Source organism: Sycon ciliatum, chromosome 1, assembly GCF_964019385.1.
Source record: "Sycon ciliatum chromosome 1, ocSycCili1.1, whole genome shotgun sequence".
NCBI lineage: Eukaryota > Metazoa > Porifera > Calcarea > Leucosolenida > Sycettidae > Sycon > Sycon ciliatum.
The window spans coordinates 13,779,353-13,800,950 of record NC_088643.1 but is presented as its reverse complement, the minus strand read 5'-3'; the positions used below and the strand labels follow the sequence as shown (position 1 = coordinate 13,800,950).

The 21,598-nt window shown below is 46.8% G+C and overlaps 1 protein-coding gene across 1 annotated transcript; it reads left to right on the top strand.

Annotated features, from left to right (window-relative positions):
• Positions 1 to 121: 121 nt before the first annotated feature.
• Positions 122 to 19,243, top strand: LOC135814459 (fidgetin-like protein 1). Its single transcript, XM_065327583.1, has 19 exons — positions 122 to 324; positions 427 to 509; positions 3,484 to 3,557; positions 4,549 to 4,603; positions 5,014 to 5,186; positions 6,135 to 6,225; positions 6,707 to 6,936; positions 7,187 to 7,260; positions 7,957 to 8,031; positions 8,620 to 8,737; positions 9,411 to 9,511; positions 9,863 to 9,942; positions 10,340 to 10,410; positions 11,430 to 11,591; positions 11,821 to 11,863; positions 12,676 to 12,688; positions 13,214 to 13,377; positions 13,624 to 13,724; positions 18,281 to 19,243. The coding sequence occupies exons 1-19, from the start codon at positions 182 to 184 to the stop codon at positions 18,401 to 18,403; spliced, it is 1,974 nt and encodes a 657-aa protein (XP_065183655.1). The 5' UTR covers positions 122 to 181; the 3' UTR covers positions 18,404 to 19,243.
• Positions 19,244 to 21,598: the final 2,355 nt, after the last annotated feature.

Genomic DNA, 21,598 nt, shown 5'->3' with positions numbered 1-21,598 from the left:
GACGATCACGATCGAGTGACGTAATATTTCTGTGCAAAAATGCTGGATGGCGGGAGTTCTGAACAACATCCACGTGAACAGTGAACTATGACCTGGCCAACGAAACCAACTGGATGAATTCGTTGCTGATTGTTTGGGAAACAAAAAATAGGGAGATGTTCCTTTCTTGGGATTTATCATCATGGATGACGAGGACAAAGCTTTGTTGAGCTGGTGGCAGAAGGCAGTCTTCACGTATGATAATACTGAAAATGATCCCACCTCTCGGCTGGAGGCTGCTCGTTTGTTGGCCACAGAGGCGAGACATTTGACGCTAACTTCAGGGTGCGTCTAGAGAATTTTGTTTTGATTGTGAGCAAGCAACCACACGCGCATATGGATCTGAAAATAAGTGAGCATGTTATGTGCTGTGTTCCATGATGTTAGGTCGGAAACCTGCCCATCCACCGTGTCCTGTGGTCGACATGATCGAGCCTATAGTGACCTGGCTGATAAACAACCACTGAAAGGTAGCAACAGATGTGATTATCTGAATTGTTTTTCAGCTTGTTGCAATTGTCTAGAGCTTATATCAGTTTACTGTACAGTCAGTGCAATTTGCAGATTTTAACTGCATGACTGTACAGTACTAGGTCTGGTATACATGTGCTTGTAGTTGATGCTCCAGTCTCTCCGGAGGCGTCCCGGGGTTCGAATCCCACCGCTGCCACCAGTGTTAGCTGCTCCCGGCTAATGATGCCCCCTCACACCGGAACACAGGGGTTTTATATGATTGGATAATTTATAGAAGTATTCGATAAGAGTGTAGACAGAAGGAGAACAGGACAACGACAACTCAAGACTAGACTAGAACAGAACAGAACCTGGAGCATGCGCTCTTCTATGTGAGTGGCTCATTGCCAAGGGGAACGAGCGGGAAATACGAATAGTGAGTATTCAGGTCGTAGCATACATACACCTATTACAATGCCAATAATACCTAGTGTCTGCTCCAGAGGCGGGTCAGCGACCCAGTTGGGGGTACTTGGACCGGTTTGGAAAAAGAGCACCGAGTCACCTGTGACCCGGTTGGGAATGCAATATACATCAGGGAGCCCTAACATCTTTACAACTCCCTGATCATAGGCTGATGCACATGTACAATGCACATGCAGTAGCCGCACTTGAACAGACCCGGCTCTGACCCGGTTGCAATGGTTGTGCCAGGTACATGTGTGCCCGGTTGGTTTGAAATCCTAGAGCAGACACTGAATTACTATAAGAGGAAACGCGTATAGTCGTGCACTGTGAATAGGGAAACCTTTGTGATCTGGAAATGCTCACGATTTTCGCGATGGGTGTGAAATCACCAAAACGTTGTAAATCGGCACAAAGCATAGAACAACAGTCAATTTTTTCTTCAGACTTTTCCCGTTTGTCTCTTTCCCTCAAACCAGTTAAAGGGGAAGTTAAGGCAAAAATTAAAATTTCACCAGTTGTAGTCTTCGGGGTGCTGAGTCGAATGGTCTTGGTCCGAGAAAGCTGAGACGCTCCCTTCCTACTTGAATCCCAATCGAACTCGCGCACTTCCACCGAAACTGGGTGACTGCGCCCTACTAGATGGGGATTTGTATGCAAAATGTCACTAAAAGGGCCATTTCGTTCTTATAAAAGCACGGATCACCGCGATTGGCCCATATGTTATAGTCTTTTGGTCGCTGAGTCGACTGGTTTTGGTCCGAAAAGACTGCGATGCAGCGTTCGCCCCTAATTCCCAATCGAACATGGTAGAACAAGCGGTCACGTGCTCCTGCGTACACCAGTCACCTGGTCACCGTGCCTGCAGGGTACAACTTACAGCCTGTTTTGACCTTTTTTGGGTGCAGTCCTGTCACTCGAGTTGAACCTTGGTGTGAAAGTTGTCGCCTGCTGGCGTGGTGACCAGGTGATTTTGGCACCCAGGAGCACGTGACCGCTTCTTCAACCATGTTCGATTGGGAATAAAGGAGGAACGCTGCATCGCAGCCTTTTCGGACCAAAACCAGTCGACTCAGCGTCCAAAAGACTACAACATATGGGCCAATCGCGGTCATCCGTGCTTTTATAAGAACGAAATGGCGCTTTTAGTGACATTTTGCATACAAATCCCCATCTAGTAGGGCGCAGTCACCCAGTTTCGGTGGAAGTGCGCGAGTTCGATTGGGATTCAAGTAGGAAGGGAGCGTCTCAGCTTTCTCGGACCAAGACCATTCGACTCAGCACCCCGAAGACTACAACTGGTGAAATTTTAATTTTTGCCTTAACTTCCCCTTTAATAAAGCATAGAACGGTTAAAAATAACTAATGAAATAATCCTTTTTCCCATTTCGACACCCTCAACTAATGAAATTGACTCCAATGGAAAGTTTTCAAATTGGTCTGTGCTCACAAATCATGAACTAAACCCGGCGCAAAGCGTTTCCCAACTTACAGTATGCGCAAGTCTCTCACACTTGGCTGCGCACTCTAGTAGACAGTATAAGGTTGGCGGCTATAGTAATATAGTGGCTATAGTGATCAACTTCTCAAATTCATTTTCATTTGCCATAACTAAGTATACACAGTTATCGTGTATAGTAATAATCGTCTATAGTAATATATCGCCTATAGTGATCAAATTCAATTTTCAACAGACCTCTACAGTCAGACCTCGCATAACCGCACACATCCGTTTTCCAGAAAAATATCCGGATAGGCAAGGGAACCGGATAATGGAACACACATACTGTATGTATGCATGACATGTGCTGTAAATCGGTAACCAACGATTTTCTACCGGATGGCGAGGGATCCGGATAAACGAGGTCTGACTGTACTACATTATTTTTGCATCGGCTAAAGTAATTGATGTGGAATCAAGTGGTGTCAGAGGCGAACAGGAAGTTACTTCTTTGTGAACATTAAATGTTTGTTCAGTGTTGTTTCGTGAGTTCTACCTATAGTATTAGTTGTCCAAAATACCTCCATCGTGAGGATATGCTGACGATGTGTGTCAGGAGCCTTGGCTGCATAGGCATGATAGGGTGCATTTCTCAAAGTCGGAGTACACAGGACGTACACGTAGGCTGCAACCAACTATGCAGTGTGTACAGGTATGTGCACAGCGCGCTGAGTCTTTTGATACCCCACTCACATACAGTACATGCAGTATCGGTAATAGTAATATATCGCTTATAGTGATAAAATGCTCAAAATCAAACACCAACGCTATAGGCGATACTGACTGTACTAGTAGTAGTATTTATTATTTTACTTGGGTGTACCCAACAGGCCTATGGCCTTCTTACAGGGTGCCCAAGGAGAAATTGTGAGCAGCTAGCGCGAAAAGCAGGCAAGGTACGATGGACTCTACTAGCATTGCTGAGAAAATCCAGAGGTAAAAAGCTTCGAATTCTATGTCTGTGCCACAATATCAAGCAATCTATGACTGCCGCATGTGTGTTCTTATATTTGTGCTGTGTCTAGTTCCCAATCAGAAATGGTCATCGTCGCTGAATGTGGAGCGCGCTGCCCGGACCCCAGCACTGCTTAGACTGCGGGTAAGAGCCAGGAGTACCAGTACCCAGGGGTGTCACTCGCACATGTCTGGTACGGTGACCATGTACCCGAGCACATCTGTGGAGTGGTGACCATCTACCAGAGCACATCTGTGATGTGGTGACCATCTACCAGAGCACATCTGTGACATGGTGACCATGTACCAGAGCACATCTGTGATGTGGTGACCATGTACCAGAGCACGTCTGTGATGTGGCGACCGTGACGGACCACCGGCAACCTCATGGCCGCCATTTTGCCTATTTTGCCAATAGAGTACCTACATACATGACGGCTATTTGCTGGTGTGGTGACCGGACGACACTGACTATACACTAGCTATGCACCTGGGTACCGGTAGCTATGATGCCATACTTCGACTTCTGTGTGACCATGTGTATGCAGTGTATGTGTGTGGCAGCATGACCGCGTAGAGCCTCCTCAAGAATTATCACTGCAGTAAGACCCGAGAACCACAAAATCCAGCACCGAAGGGTGTCACTTCCGCTAATGTGACCCTGGATCGGGGCACTACCTGTACACGGGGACTACATTTTGAGGTGCACTGAGTGGTCGGCTTCGGTCAGGTTTCACTGTATTATTAGTGGTGTGTGTGTGTACGCGTATGTGTGCGTGCGTGTGTGTGTGTGCGCGTGCGTGTGTGCGCGTATGTGTGTGTGCGTGTCCGTAGAAATTTTGTAGAGTTGCAAGTCGCAGGCTTTGAAGTTGGAGTGGAGAAACAGTACCGGCATTCTGTCCCTTGCTGTGACCGTGTTTTCCTGCTGTTTTTAAAACTCACTTCTGCCTTCAATGGTATAGTGTTTGACACTTCTCAACCTCGGGTGCAGTATTAACCCGTGCCTTGCTTCAATCCTTGAAGGGTGGTGGCGTTCCTACGGATGCGGAAAACTCGGTTTCCAGCCAAGTCTCACGCAAACCGTGAATTTTTTTGCTTCAATCTCCGGATATTTGTGTGTGTGTGTGTGTTTGCAGGAAGCTAAAGCCCTGCCTCGGCTTACCGTACCTCCACAGTTTGGCAAGAAGCCAGGTATGACGTGTGTTGAATGCCCTAGTGTTGATCTCATGTGTTCTTGTGTACTGGCCACAATCTCTGTCAAATTGAAAGTGTATTACGATTACAGTCAACTTTGCGTATAACGACACTCGGCCGGGCATCAGAAAAGTGTCCTTATTCGCGAAGTGTCGTTATATCCGAAGTCTCATTATATGTATACAGGTAGAATGGACTTTGCTCTGCGCATGAAAATTCTGTCGTTCTTCGCGAATTGTCGTTATATCCGCAGTCATTATTAGCGAAGTTGACTGTATAATTATGATGAATCGATGGTGGGTGCTTTTCAAACCCGTGCTGCTTGATGCAAGCCCTTGTATATGAATCGTGCCACCTCGCTTTGCATCATGATCTTTCTTCTTCCTCTGTGCTTTTGCTGTTTGAAGCTGTGGACGACACTGTCAGCGCGGAAGAGTTGCGGCCGTCCTATTCGAAGCACCGCGCGTACCCCAGAGCTGGACAGCATGCGGCTGCCACTGGCCCAGAGAGCGGCATCGGCGGAGGTGGTACTGGTGATTATGATGCGCGTGATCTGAACAAGCCCAATACCAATGGGTTGGTAAGTTCATCCAGTTTACGGTCTGCCTTTGCCTTTGGGCAATTTTTTTAAATGCACTCATATTCTCTGATAAATTAAAAAAGTGATAATGCAATCCTGGGTGAAATTTTGAAACCTCTTCTGCTGTGGCTCAGACGCCTCCTAGCATGTGTAGCTTGAGAAGGTCGTGTGCACGCCAACTTCCTGTCTGTCATAGATATGCGAGCATCTCTACCTGAGAGGAAATTTTGTTTCGTCGTGTGTTGCAGCAGTCAGCGCGTATGTCGTGTGCTGCCCCCCCCCCCTACATCCCTGCTGTCTTTGCTGGTACTAGATGAGCTGAGATTAATTAGCTGAATACTGTATTAACATGTAATTTTAGGTGTACATGTATTCAATTTCGGTTGACATAGAATTTGGTGACCAGTGTTCCCTTCACATACAGTGCGTACTCCAGTGCCTTTGCCGAAATTACTGAAATTTTAAAAGGTTAAATCAAAGGTAAGGTAAATAACATAATATACAGTAGGCTTCCCTGGAATAGGAGATGTTAGACGTCGCCGTCATCTGGTGAAAATGTTGGCACTTGGGAAGTAGAATTGACTGTGACTACGGCACGCCTGGTGAGACAGTTCCCTGGCGTCGAGGAGCGGATGTTTGCGCAGCGATATCGACTGAACAGCCAGCGTTCCGAAATATGCTCACAAGCCTTGGACATCAACGTCTGGCCGACCTCATTTGCCACACCAGCAACACGACTCCTGTTGTGGGTACATCGATTTACATGTACGTAAATTCCTCCATTCAGCAGCCCCTCTTGAATAGAGGCCTCCTCAAAATCGGCATTGAAAAAATAGAATCTCCTGGCTTCTAAATTCTAATCAAGTGAATATGGCACATCTCTGTTGCTACTGCTTTCGCTTTCCAAGCTCTTTTGAGCTATCTCCGTGCCTGTCTTTTGTTTTTCAGTTTTCTTCACACGGATCATCATCAGCATTTCCTGGCAAGAGAAAACCGCCGTATCAGTCAGTAGGCGGGGGACCTGCCGGTCTTGACTCTGGTTAGTTTGGTGATTGCAATGCCCTTGCTGCATGCATGACAGGCCCGTGTATGTTGACATAATGTTGAACAAACCAAATTTTCACACAACTTGCTGTTGTTCGGGGAACGCTTACCATTCCCGAAAGTGAGTGTGGCCTAGTGCATGTATTGTTCAAGAGCAACGCAATCCAACTTGCACACGATACGCTGTTATAGATCCGTTCCTGCTACCTAGTCGCAAAGCATCCAAGTGATGTACCATGAGCCTGGGTGGTATCATAATTGTGATGTTTTATTTTACCACTGCTGATGCACTATTGTAGAATGCTAGCGACTGTTGCATATCAACCCACCATCGATTGTCTAAAACAAGTTCATTGCTAGTATTCTTAACCGCAATCAATAAGACGAGCTGAACCGACATTGTGTACTTTATTCTTGCTGAACAAATGATTGTCTGTGTCTTACAAGAACGCCTGTTCTCTTCCCGGCTTCTTCAGAAGGCCCAGGCTACAATCAACGTCCACCTGGACATCGCCCAGACCCCCAGCAGGCCGAGCACCGTACATCAAGGCAGCATGCCGGGATGGATGCGGCGAATAATGGCAACGGCCAGGGTGCGTACTCTCGGCACGGAGGTGCACGCAGTACGCCCAGCACTGCTGGCCGAGCTCCGCCACCGCAGGACGTCGACGACTCCAACCCCTTCATCACCGCTCACGATCAACTGGTATGGTCTCGTGTGTATGTGTGTGTGCATGTGGCTGGCTGGCTGGCTGGCTGGCTGTCAATCTGTCTGTCTGGCTGGCTGTCGGTTGGCCTGTCGCATATTGATCTGCCAAAAGCACTGCTTCTATCTCTTCTCTCTCTCTCTCTCTCTCTCTCTCTCTCTCTCTCTCTCTCTCTCTCTCTCTCTCTCTCTCTGATTCCTATGCAACGTTGCAGCTAGCTGGTGTTATTTATTTCCTCCATTTCCATAGGTTATTGATCAAAACAACAAGAAGAATGGTGGATATGCATACGGCAGTAACAAGAGAAGTCTTGGGACAACCAGGTAAGCAGCCCACATACTTCATACAGTGGGATGCCCCCCCCCCCCCCCCGCCTGGGTTGAACTCACAGTTAGAAATTACATCGTACTTTCTTGGACATGTGAACATCGCATTTGAGGATAAATCAAGGGCATTCTTTTGACTTTACACCCATTGTTGGTTAAGCAGGAAAAACAAACATTCTCTTCTTCTAAGCTCTTGGATGTCTTAGCTTCTTTTGTGTTCATGTACATGTACATACCGGTCCGCCTTTTGCTACATACCGTAATGTCGCGTATAAAAGCAGGTGCTTACGGCCGTATAAGCCGGGTTCAAACCGTGCTTCTATTCGAGGTTTGCTTCTATTCTATTCTACGTCAATATCATCAGGCCACACTGTGCAGTGCATACTGCCACGCATGTTCTTGCACATGTACTTTGCAGAGAGCGGCTTCTATTCAAATCGTGCGTCTGTGTCACGAAACCCTTTGCAAAATTAGCTTCTATTCGAGTCATGTTTCTATACAGGTAATGCTTTTATACGCGACACTACAGTATGCAGTGTTCTCAGAGGCAATGCTGGTTTTCATCACTATCACATCTCTCAGAACTGTGCACTGTTCTCCTGTGTGTGCGTGTGTGCGTGTGTTTTTCTGTGTATGTTTCTGTGTGTGCGTGTGCTGCTGCTGCTGTTGCTGTACTTGTTTTGGTGGTCAAAGGCGACCTGGTCCAGGAACGAAGTTTGTCCCGCCAGTTGCGCCGGCCGATGATGGTGGCGCGACGGCTCGGAAGAAGTAAGTGTTCACGTTTGAGTGTGCACCTTTGCTGCTGGAACTAACTTTCCTATTTCCTGTATAGCTGTCTACGCAGTGCCAAGTGACCTCACATCCCCGCATCCTGCCTGCCTGAGAACGATTCCTGTGGACAGTTACGGTACACAAACTCCGGATAGTAGCTACTGTAAAACGGCTAATTTTAGTGCCGGTGACATTTTAAGAAGAGGTTGGTGCGACTTCGGCGATACTTGGGGAATTGTGCGTTGCTCCCTACATGGGAGCTCGCGGTTTTCCTGCCGACTTGAATTCTCACGTTACTGCCTCACGACTGCCGTCCAGAGCACACGAGCACACTGCATCGGGCAGGTCACACGGACGCATGTTCTTCAGTACAGGAGTACTGCCGGGTGCCAAAGAATTGGGGGTTGAGAGTCGTAGCCTGGACTGGTCTTACCTTTCGTGCAGAACTCTCTACACTGAGTTGAGCCACCGTGTACAGAAGGGTATCCTGCGCCTGGTAAACTTACCATTACTTCCATCCTGTTCATTCTTCGGTGCCCGAAAGTACTGTGTACACATTGTGTACTTCCCTTTGTTTGTGTTTAGATCTTCAGGTGCGTCTTCTGCTGCTGGGAACGACTCTAAGTCCGCCGCCGAGGAGCTCAGCAAGGACGAGCGACTCAGCGGTCTCGAACCACGGATGATTGAACTTATCATGAATGAGGTACTTGTGGAAATACGAATAGCAAACAATTAAAAAAGCCAACAGAATCCGTGCGCACTGTGTCGCGTCTCTGCACTTCCTGTACCCATGTACTGTACATTCAAGTGGAATTTCTGTGTATCGTACGTAGTCTATACTGAGTTTGTTAAAGATCGACTTTTTATTTCAAGGATTCTCCGTAGGAAATGGATGCCTATCAAAGGGAGTCTCCTGAAGAATTTCTTAGAGGGCATTCGTTTTTGTGTACAGGTTTTGGTGGAAACTACTTTTTTCGGTAGAGGCATTCCCATTTTTTCTACTCAAGAGAGCAGATTCTACCTTTCTCTACCGGCTTTACCAGGTTTGAAGCCGGTAGAGGTCGTAGAAGTTGGTAGAGGTACAGGATTTCCAGCAAGATCAAGGAGTCGTATACAACTCCATACAGAAGAGAAACAGTTCACGTACATAGCGTGAAAATTACTAAATCCGGTAGGGCAGCATTTGTGCACTTACCCTCTACCTTCTACCTCTGTAGGTTGAATGACTCTACTCTACCAGGCAGCTAAAACTGAACGCAGCCTATGTACAGCACATTGGCACATAGTGCTGTGTGAAAGAGCCGTGCAGTAGCACTGTATGAGTTTAGGTGTTTCGTTGACATGTTTTCTTTCTGGTCTGTTCTGTTCCCATCCAGATCATGGATCACGGTCCTCCTATCACCTGGAATGACATTGCCGGTTTGGAGTTTGCCAAGAAAACCATTCAAGAGATCGTCGTGTGGCCCATGCTAAGACCGTAAGCAGTGCATGGGATTATTTTCGTTTTTCTCATTCTGTGTGCGCTGTGACTTGCTATGATACTACTCTCCTTATCACTTGTGTGGTCACACTGCTGCTCTCCTACCAAGCTCATCTGCAAGGCATAGGAAATGTTCACTAGTTTGAAATCGACGGTGGTACATGTATTGGCATTGTACCTTTTCCTTACATTCATGGCTTTGTCTAGGCTTGTGTTAGCAGTGCAAATGAGTTTTCGGGCTATCCGAATACCGTGCTCTGCTGTGTGGAACTAGCACCTTTTTCTCATATGCTTTGTAATGAAGGTGCACCGTGAATTCAGTTTGTTTGTGCGTCTTATTTTTTGCAGGGACATCTTCACCGGGCTGAGAGGGCCACCCAAGGGGATGCTGTTGTTTGGCCCACCCGGGACTGGAAAGACTCTCATCGGTACGTCCACAGTGAACATTTATCAATTTGATTGAGTTCCTTTTGCTCTCAAATTTGTTTGTGGCACATCAGCTGCATGCAATAATGAATATAATAAAATCCTGTGGAGACAGCTTTACCAGTCAACAAGGTACATGCTTCATCACAGCGAATATCGGTCTGTGCTGTCTGTGGCGCATAAGATAATATTGCTTCTGGTCTATTGTCTATTGTTGTCGGCGTGTGATCGCTATTCTGGTGCTTTTGATGAGTGTCTTTGTTAACTGTGATGGTGCATATCATTGTCCTGCCGTCTAGTGACTGCCTGTGCACCTTGTAGTTCTGTGCTTCTCTTGGTTGTTGTTCTAGCCGGCGCACAACAACTGTACGTGCATGGTTGTGGTGTGTGCTTGTACAGGCAAATGCATAGCTAGCCAAGCGGGGGCAACGTTCTTCAGCATCAGCGCGTCATCTCTGACATCGAAATGGGTGAGTCCAGTTTTGGCCACTGATTAGAAAGTTAGTAGGAACATATTCTTACAAGTATTCATTTTAACTGTATGCACTAGACGGGAAAGAACGAAAAGAGATGGCATGCAACAAAAAACCTGGTGCCTTGGGCCAGCTTGGATTTGAGCAATGAAAATTTGTCAAACCCTGCTTGAAATGTAGCCTGCCCGCTCGTTCCGTTGACGTCTCAACGAGTTGCTGCTTTGCACAACCCCTCTAATGTACTGAGCAATGTTCTTTAGCAATGTGTTACATGTACTACCTCTGGTGTAAGGCATAACGGTGAAACCTGTCAAAGCTGGCCGCTGAACACGAATGTGGCTCCCGTGTAGAGGTACATGTCCAAATATTACACAGCAATGAATCAAGCAAGTGTCTTTCCGCTGTTACTCCGAATTTCGTGTGAAAACACTTCATCAGACAGCATATGACCAAGACTAACAATCACTAGAATATATACGGAGGGTCTTGAGAGAAGAGGGCAGAGGTGATGGAGGTACATTTCAATAGCGCGGGGAAAAGGGGTGACAAAATCAGAGTGATTGTATTAGAGGTACATGTAGGTGGTCTTCTGATCCAGGATCATATCAGTTGACTGTTAAAAAAATATCCCTTGGTCTTGGTTGTAGTGCTGGGGTAGGTAGCGGCCTGCCCTATCAGAATGGTCACCTTGGCACAGGTTTCACTGTAACCTTGTTAGGGGCCGTCCGTAAATATCGATGTTTATTTAGAAATGAAAACTAGTCGTTTGGGGGGGGGGGGGGGGGGTTGAGCGCCTGTTCGTTTCTCGAAAAATATCGATGAACATTTTGCATGTATGAGCATGTCCAGAAAAAGAAAAACATCAAAAATATCGACACTATGTACCATTTGTATGTGTTCGTTTCTCAAGGAGGGGGGGGGGGGGGGAGGGGGGTTGAAGAGAAACGACTAGTTTTCGTTTCTAAATAAATATCGATATTTACAGAAGGCCCCTTACTTGTCGTTTGTTCATGCAGGTTGGTGAAGGTGAAAAGATGGTGCGAGCCCTGTTCGGCGTGGCACGGTGCCATCAGCCGGCGGTCATCTTTATCGACGAAATCGACTCACTTCTTTCACTGCGCTCCGATTCGGAGCATGAATCGTCGCGACGTATAAAAACCGAATTCCTCGTTCAGCTGGTGAGTATACTTGTTACTGAGTTGTAAGACATGGTTTCTTGTCCTTTGTATTGACTTGTTTGGCCTAGCATGTTTCTTGATGGTGCTGCTGTTGCTGCTGCTCCTGCCCCTGCTGTCGTCGTGTACCGGTGCATTCCCGTTGACGCAATGCTGTTGCTGTTTCTGCTGCGACTGTTTGAAATTTTCGTTTTGATGAGCGCATGGCATGTGATTGTGTTGGGTGTCATAGGATGGTGCAACAACGATATCAGAAGACCGTCTGCTGGTTGTCGGTGAGTGCGTCCACTGTAATACCTGCTGTCTACATGTTTACACGAACCAAATGAAAAGAGAAGAAAATGAAAAGACCGCAGTAAACAAAGCATCTCTTTGAGTGTCACTTTTGTATATTCCGATTTAGGCCCTTACCCTGTGCTGTGACTACTCTGGTACTGTGTTGATTGTGCAGGGGAGCGTTTTCAGAGCTACGGCCAGGTGCATAGGTTGGGATATGAAAAGACATTTTGAACAGTATGTGTGCTATTGGCTATTGGGATTGTAAGGCGAGACCAAAATAAAATCGAGATTCCCGGGCAGGACCCATGTGAAATTGGTGCGGGCGGGCGAATTTTTATTTTATTATTTTTTTCCAATGTATGTATGCATGCCATACTGAACTTTTTTTACAGTATTTTCCGGTAAATTTTATTCAATTTTTTTACAGAAAACAGGTACGCGGTTTACCCGTTCGATTATTTTTCTGTATTTCGGCCAACAATTGCCCTGATCTGTACATCGGGGAGTCGTACAAGCCCGGGTTTGTGTGACTCCACATCACAGATCTACTCACATGATCAGTACTGTACATGTATGAACTGCTCAAAAAACAAAAAAAATTGGCTTTGGCTCGATTTTGGTGCGGGAGGGCCCGGGAATCTCTATTTTTTTTTGGTCTCGCCTAATGAACTTGTTTTGCTGAAAATGGTTCTGGACCTTTCCTGGCACCATTATTAATGGTGTGTTCTCTTGTGTGTTCTTGTATGTGTGGGTATGTGGCCGTGTGTGTGTATGTGGGCGTGTGCATGTGTTTCTCTCTTGTGCTCAGGAGCGACTAACCGGTGAGGCCATTCTCTTCGACAGGTTGCTTTGTTGCCTCTGGCATTTCTTATTAGAAACTTCCCAGTTTCCGGTGCCTGGCATGGGTTTTGCCCGGGAAGCATATGTGCAGATGGTGTGTTCAACACTGCTTCTTTTAAAAACCTTCAGACACCGGGCCCTGAATCATTGTTATTTTTTATTCGTGTGATGTGTCTGAAGCCATAGCACTGCAACTGGTCCTTTGTCTTAGTCATAGTTGTGATGGCTGCGTTTTGTCTGGCTTTATCAACTCGGTAAGAAATTTATTGACATTACGCAACTGCAATATAGAAAGAAGGGGGGGCTGTCAACTGACAGCTGCTCTATTCAGTTGCTGTTCACTCTGATCTGCGCTGAATCCAGGCGAAACCTTCAGGAGGCCTCGAATCCGTGTATCCATGTGATGTGTCTGAAGCCATAGGGCTGCCAATGGTCCTCAGACTCCTCACTCCTTTGCCAGTCATAGTCCTGATGGGTATGTTTTGTCTGGCTTTTTCAACCCCCAGGCCTCAAGAAATCGACGAGGCTGCACGCCGTCGCCTTGTCAAACGTCTGTACATTCCACTGCCGGACTGCGGTGCTCGTCAGCAGATTGTCCTGCGTCTGCTCAGCAAGCAGATGAATAGCGTCACGGACGACGAAGCTTCCATCATTGCCGAGCTGACCGACGGTGAGCCAAGAGTGACGTAATTGCCGTACTCGCTTCAGCTGATTTCTTTTAGTTGTAGCCAGCCGCCTCGTACAAACTTTGAATGAGTTATTGTGGAAGCTTGGGATATTTTGATATCACTGCTAGGCTTCTTCGTTGCTTTTAATAAGTTCATCTTATCCAGTATTGAGTTTTGACTTCTGGAAGCCAATCTGCTCGGCAAGCTCACTCAAAGCCCGTTACTGTCTGTCGTGTCTTGCTTCACAGGGTACTCTGGTGCCGACATGACCGAGCTGTGCCGCGAAGCTGCGCTAGGCCCCATCCGGAGCATTCGCGTCGACGACATCCAGTGCATCTCTGCCGACCAGGTGAGAGCCAATGCACTGCTCAGTGAAACCTGTCCAAGACGGCTGCTCAAGGGACCTTCAAAATGTGGTCTCTGTAACCAGGTGGTCTCCTTATACAGGGTCATTTGACTGGAAATAGCACTGCTTGGTCCCGGTTGCAATGGTCTTCTGGGACAGGTGGTCGCCTTTTCCGAGTGGTCCCCTTGACAGGGTTTACTGTGTCTGTACTTTGGTGGGTATTCTTTCAGCATCGCCATATGACCTGCACTGTACCCGCGATGCCAGTGTTGAGTAACCACCTATGGTTGCACAGAGAGCCTGTCATTCTACACAGGTCTAAAATGTACGCTCATAACTCTCTTATCTGGGTGGCCCCCAGGACCCGGCACTGCCCATAACTTTGAAAGGTCTGTTACTCTGAATCACTTACGTTTCAATGGGGGAAGGGACAGAGGTCTGGCATATGACATCACTATATCCACAAAAATCGGCAACAGAGTAGTAATATTTCTGCTAAAACTCACCCACAGGGTGCCCGGTAGACCGAGGTGCCCGTAAATTTGGGGTCCGGATACGAGAGGTATTCGTGTCCACGTATGTTGAAGCATGTGCACGTTTGAAATGAACGGTCGGTGAACACAAGTGGTGTCTCCTATATGTAGGACTCAGTATAGAGTCCATGCACTATATGATGTCCAGCACCCTATATAGAGTCCATTGGTCCAAAATCCACTATACAGAGTCCAGGAGTCCACTCAGTTTTGATCAGCTTCATCCTGCCGCGCAATCCCCCATAAGGAGCACACTTTTTCTACAAGTCCCCTATTCACAGTCCAGGAGTCCAGTTTATCCAGTCACGCCGTCCTGTGTGTTGTGCCCGAAAGAGAACGAACACATTTTCAGTTTTGCTTGCCTCGTGGCAGCGCATTCCTTTCTCCACTTTAGCCATGGCTCCCAGTTCTGCTGTGCAGTTGCTGACAGTAATCTGTCTCGAGGTAACCAAGGAGGATAAGGAGACGTTCAAAATCAAATCTGGAAAGCGTCTTGTGGTTCTCTGAAGACGTTTCATCAGTGCGCGGGATGAAAGCAGAAATTGCAGAACAAGAAAAGTTCAGCACAGTTCAAATCTGACGAGTCAGGTACACTGACACTCTCTTTCGTTCGACGCCACAAGGATCCCCTGTTTGGCTGGCCATTGCTGCCAGTAAGACGTTTGAACGGTTTCATCAGAGCGAGGGATGAAAGCAGAAAGCGGAGAAAGAGAAAAGTTCAGCACAGTTCCAATCTGACGAGTCAGATACACTGACACTCTCTTTCGTTCGACGCCACAAGGATACCCCTGTTTGACTGGACAAGAGCTGCCTGTACCACCGTGTCAAAAGGCTGTCCAACTACATGACAGGACGATGACTGAGGTAAGGAAGCTTTTACTCGTTTCGATTGGTCTGCTGTTCTGTCGTTATGCTTGAATTTGTTTCCATTTTCAAGGAGCGTATCGTGTTTGTTTGATGTTGCTTGAATGAATGCCCTAAAAGTAATCAACCACTTCGTAATAGTCCTCAAGGACTGCAAGGACTTTGCATCAATCGTATACGATCGTCTAGCTATCATCAATAATTATTATTATAATTATTTCATGAGAAATGTATTTTTATCCCTGTGAAAATTATGTGAAACTCCACGACACTCTTCCTCTACAAATTCAGGGCTCACAGTCCAATACAAAAGCGTGGAGTCGCGCACGGCTTTGCGCGGATGTCACGTGATGACAACTGACCAATCACAGGCCTCTATTCTCCTCTATTCTCAAATCTTTGATCTTGTCCACTACATCGGCCCTGATGTCCACGAAGCTGGGATTCGCTGTGCTGATTCAAAACCCCCAAACTCAGTGATCTACCGCAGCGTTTCACCATTTTCCCTCCAGTTTTCCGGCACGGATTAGCCAAAGTCTGGTCGTTTTGGCTTCGATTTCGGCACAGCAAACGGAAAAGTGATCGGTAAATGTCTGGAGAATTCCACGCTGAAAAAAATAAGCCATAGATGATCAAAATCCGCCAAGAATGAGATGTAGTGGACATTTTTGAGTGAGTGCCACTCAGCGCGCAGAACGCCAAAAGTGCAAAAGCAGCACCAGATCAAACAACAAGAAAAACGCATGCATGCAGCGGAACAGCAACGCGCGCCGTCCAACAGAAAATCATTGCGCACAGATTTTTCAGTGTTCTCTCCTCAGTTCGCCCGCGGAGTTGGTTGCTGTGCTTTCGTTCTCGCTGGAGTTCTTGTGGCAGCGCATTTCGCCATCATGGAGGAACTGGTACCTCTGGAAACCTGGCCTTTAGTGGCCCTCAACTAACGCCTGGCGGATTTGCTGGTCCCGTTCGCCTCCATCCGATCAGCAGCTCCGTGTTGTATGTTCTCGGCGTTACCTGCCTGGCGAGCTCTGACTCGTTTGTTTGTCTTCTTACCTGTGGAATATCGCGATCGCTCATTGTAGCATCAGCATTTGGTCGAACAGCGGCTACATGACATGAATTTCCTGGGACTAGCACAGGTTGCCTTTCGCCTTCTCCTTCGGTGGACCAATTCTACAAGGCACAGTGAAAGGCAAGTCGTTGCCGAGGGCTGGCAGTAACTGTTCAGTGTTGCAGTGCAATTCCCAGTGAAAATAATAAAGCAAACTATTTCCACTGGAGTATGCACGATCGTAAAAGCACAAGATCGAGACGAACGGAAACGAGAATGGTTTGACACTGCATGCCAAGAGAAGCGAGGAAAGGACAGGTCCGACCAAAATATCGCGAACATCGGCTCTATAGATCTACAAGACAAGAACAGGCTACTCAAGCCCAGGTTCTTTCTCTTTACTTCTTTGTTCTGTTGGGATGCGTAGGATGTACACGATCTGTGCTCTCGTGGGGTCACGCGACTCACGTGCACCAAACCCGCCCTCGCACGACGCTTTTGTCGATCCTGCATACCGACTGTGAGCCCTGAAATTATAGTATGATGTCAAATACAATGGGATCCACAAACGCAGTGCCAGTGTTCTAGTAGTAGTAGGAGGATTGCTTGTATGCCAATGACAAGAAAAAGCTTCAAGCTAATACTCGTATTCCCTGAAGTAACCGTTTTGATGTCACGAACATGACATTGTGTCAGTGAAACTGCCTCGTGACAACAAATCATTGCATTTCCATCTTGGGGAAGACTGACTGACGGCAACGCTTTACAGATTGTTCAAATCATCTCATTTCAATTTAGTTGCAGTGAAACACTGTGTACACTACATGTATGTTGGTGTGTCTGTGCGTCTTGAGTGTGCACAAACGATCTTATTCCTCGTATTACTAATAGATTATTGTCCCCACCCTCACCTGTTCACAGGTCTTTGAGTGGATTGATTTTCATTGAGCATCACATTCGTTGAGAACTTGGTAGTTGTGTGCTCCCATGCATCATTACGTTAATAAGCGTATCCTTGTGCTATATATTTGTTGCAGGTGTGCTGATCTTCAGAAGCTTGCGGAACTGAATGCTGCTGAACATTTGCATGGCCATGAGCAATGGTGAAGCTTGCTATTGCACTCTCAGCATGTGCTAGTATTATGCTGACCACTGCACTATGTTACTCTCTTACCTTACTATGTGTATGTAAACGTGCGTGTACCCGTCCCCGTATGCATTCGTTTCGTATAATTATTTGTTATCCCTCTTGACTTTACGTGTAAATGGGTGGACGTTTGCATGGCTGTTGGAGTTGCGTGTGTATTGTGTCTCTACTCTTTTATTGGTGTTTTCTTGGCGTTCTATAAGTTTGTGTGTGTGTGTGTGTGTGTGTGTGTGTGTGTGTGTGTGTGTGTGTGTGTGTGTGTGTGTGTGTGCGCAATAGTTTGAAAACAAATAATTGATCCTGGGCTCTCCATTATTCTCTTTCGATTCTTGTTTTTTTCTAGGTATTTTCTTGGCGTTGTGTGGGTGTGTACATGTGTGTGTGTGCGTGCACAATAATTTGGCAAAACTGCATGATTGAGATATTGTAATTTGCAGCGTCTGCGTAGAGACCACTTGATTTGAGGATGGGGTTTGTAGGGTTTTTCATGTAGTGAAGTGGCTGCAGTGGCGCCTCAATACATATTTTTATCTTGAGAAGTGAATGATGTAAAGGATAAGGGAGAGGCCGTTTTCTGGTTAATATTCACTGCTTACAGCAGATCCTATGTCTAATTTCGAACTCGATAGGGGATGCCTAATTGGCTGGACTTTATACAGGGAGTGTTGTCCACATAAAGACTCTTTAATCTTTATAGTTGATTTCAAAATTTGGACTCCGTACAGTTGATTTTGGACCAATGGACTCTATATAGGGGTGAAGCCATTTGGCTGGACTCTATACAGGGAGTGATGTCCATCTAAACTGAGCTCACAGTTGATTCCAGTTTTGGACTCTGTACTGTGGATTTTGGACCAATGGACTCTATATAGGGGTTGGACATCATATAGGGGCTGGACGCTCTACTGAGTCCAACATATATAGTAGGGGGTTCTTAGCTTTCGCTTGTGCTTTTCTTTTGCAGGTTCGGCCCATCAGTCACTCCGACTTTGTCGACGCCGTCAAGCACGTGCGTGCCAGCGTAGACCAGAAGGACCTGGGCTTGTACATCGACTGGAACAAGCGTTTCGGCTCTGGCACGTGGTAGAGTGGCCATTCCCGCTTTTTATCGTGATGTAAGTTGGTCAGTGAACGTGTGCGTACTCATCCACGCACTCGCGTACATGTATACCTGTGTCGTGCAGAGCGCAACTATAGTACTCTGGCTGACCAGCAACCATACGAGTGCACCTATAGTGATCTGGCTGACCAGCAATCGCACCAGTGCACTCGTCTTACATTGCTGCATCGCCCTTTTTGTCTTGTTCTTTTCGCATCTACGGATTCCCAATGCCCGCTGCTGGCTTCCCCTGCTTGCTGATAAAATTCCCTTCCAAGTGTCATTTCAGTTCCCTTCTATACAGTTGAAATCTGTGCTCAAACATTAACCCCATCCATCCGCTAAGAAACGCGACGGCACGAAATCTTCATCGTGGCATTCAACCTGAGCCTAGCCTGGCATTCACTCACCGCCTCCGTGTCTGTGTCCCTGCGCACACGCATGGGCATGCACACCTATCATTCATTATTACATTGTATTATTATTGCGTTGAGAAACGAGACGCTATGCAGAGCAGCTGCAATAGGTAGTAGATGTCACTTTAAAAAAAAGTTATCCTCCCCTTCCTGCTCACACAGGCTTCTTGGCACTAATAATATGTATCTTGAGAGCCCAATTGTTGGCTATCATCTTCGAATGTCAACAAAAAGCCTTTTTTTGGCCTTTCTCTGCACTAGACAAGGTGATCCATACTATGGTAGGCATATGTCATGAGAGGGGTGTGTCGTGTCTGTTTACCTGCGAAGCTACATTTGTTTGTTCTCGCACTGAATCGTATGCTGTGTAACTACCCTGAATTGCATGCAGTTGGCATGTTTTCCATCTTCATTCCGTCCACCAGAGATGGCCTTTGAGCTGTTGGTAGCATTGGGGAAACATACGGGTATTGGGGGTTTGTGCCTTTCTGGTGCATGCACTGGCCTTGTTTCGTGTGAGCACATGTACTGTGGCACTCGTTTGACAGGCTGGCGCCGTCGCTCCTTGACAGAACTGGTCTTGGCATGTGACATCGGAAAAGGCCTCTTGCCCCCCAGGCGCTTCCTTCTGCAAGTGCATGCACTGTGCTTGTGCTGTTGCGGCGGCCCTTACCTGGGTTCGCTGCCTCTTGCTTTGTAATTATGGGCATACAATCATGTATGTGACACTTGTGGGAAACTGTTTTGTAATTATGTGGGCATGCTTGACACATGCAGGGACTGGGACTGGTATTTCCCAAGAAATAATCGGCTAGCTTTCAAGTGCATGGCTTCTGATTAGCAGAAGTGCTGGTGACACAGTACAGGTTGGCGCCGTTAGTACAGCACCTATAACTACAGCCATATCGACACCAGGTTCTGATATGGTACCATCTTTTTTGGAGTATAATTTAAGCCGCACCCAGATTTTTGTCACGAAATACAGACATCTTTATTGTGTATCACTGTTGATGTGACCTTCGTTGTATAAGCCGTTCCTATTTTTTTGGGGTGTTTAAATTTAAAGTGAGGCTTAGGGTGCGTTTGGTTGGTACGATCTAGAACAGGATCGAACAGCTGGTGCACATGGAGCAGCCTCATGCCAACCAAATGGTACTCCAGAAACAGAGCATATTTTTGTGAAAAATATGCCAAACTTGGTGCATTCTTCAAAATGAGTATGGGTCACCATGGTCACTGTGTACGGTACGACAAGTCCAACCCAAAAGCGTATACACGTGATTATTTGGGACCAAAATCGATGTTCCCGCCAGGTTTCACTGTGAAAAAGTGAAACTGCTCGGTCTGCTCCGGCCTCGAGGCCGGAGCAAGCAGAACATGTTCTGGCCGACCCAGAACAGGTGCAGTCCCAACCAAACGCGCTGTTCTGGTGAATCCTGTTATAGTTCGTACCAACCAAACGCGCCCTTATACTCCGGAAAATAAGGAACCTTTTTTGTTGCTAATTCCAGCGTTCCATCATAGAATGTCCAGTTTGCAAGTAACTGTGTATATGTACGAGTAATACCACCGGTAATGAGGTTATTCTTGGCAGTTTAATTATTCTTGCACACGCCTCGCGGAAGTCCTATCCTTCACACACTGTTCTTCTTCTTGTTCAGTGGGGACTACTATGCTATGCTAGCCGGACGTCTGTTGCCAGCGGAATTTGTAGCTAGAACAATCGCATAATTATGATGCACAGAGCTCGAGATGTGTCCTATGATACTGGCGGCGGGAAATTCTTGGTCCCCATAAGAGTAGCCGACCTGGGGCTGAACCACCCCTCGGGAGCTTCCTCCGGTCCTCCCTCCTCCTCCTCCTCCTCCCCCACCCCCCGGCATCGTGATGGATACAATGCCATAATAAACGTTGAGTGTGTGCCCTGAATGACTGCAGATGTTGTAAAGAGACAATGTACATTTGTTAGGGTCGTCGCAAAAGCATTATTAGTCGTCACCCTGAAACAAACGTCGTTCATGGGGAGGGGGGGGGGGGGTATGAAATGAATGATGTTTGTTTCAATTCAGCAGGGACAACAAAACATCTTTGCGGCACGGCCCTTTACATGTGACCATGTAATGTACCAAGGAGTACCGTGTTTGCCGGAGTAAAGTGCGCACTTTGGAGGTACTACTTCTGGCCCCAAATCGCTGGTGCGCACTATGCTCCGAATATGAAAAAATGAACATGTACTTCGAAAAGTAGTGCAATGCATCAAACTGTTACGAAGTGTGCCACCTCTGACCCTGCGCAAGCCATCTGAATGCACTTTTTTATGACAATGGTCACACTATAGTACTGTCTTTATGATTAATACTGCTCTCAAATCAAGGCTGCGCATTATTCTCTGCATATACCTTGAATTGCCAAAACATTGCTTAAAATGGGGTGCGCGTTATACTCAGGTGCGCGCTATACTCCGGCAAATACTGTACTAAAACGGGATTCACACTGGCTCCCACAAACACGTGCACACATACACACTCGCTCATACACAAAGATGCACACATAGGCCACCACACCACATGTGTGTCCACGGATGCACAGCACGTACACACACACGCGCGCACTTGCGCACACACACACGCACACACCACACGCACACTTGGCAAGTACATGTAAGTTGCCCTGGCAATGATTGCATGCGAAACTAACTTACTTGGCTTTTTTAAAGTAAGTTTTAGATGGTGCATGTTACACACTTGCAGGATAAGCAAGACGGATG

Coding starts and splice junctions, on each gene's coding strand:
- LOC135814459 (XM_065327583.1), top strand. CDS start 182: ATGGATGACGAGGACAAAGCTTTGTTGAGCTGGTGGCAGAAGGCAGTC. Junction 5,187..6,134: donor AGCCCAATACCAATGGGTTG/GTAAGTTCATCC, acceptor TTTGTTTTTCAG/TTTTCTTCACACGGATCATC. Junction 7,261..7,956: donor AGAAGTCTTGGGACAACCAG/GTAAGCAGCCCA, acceptor TGGTGGTCAAAG/GCGACCTGGTCCAGGAACGA.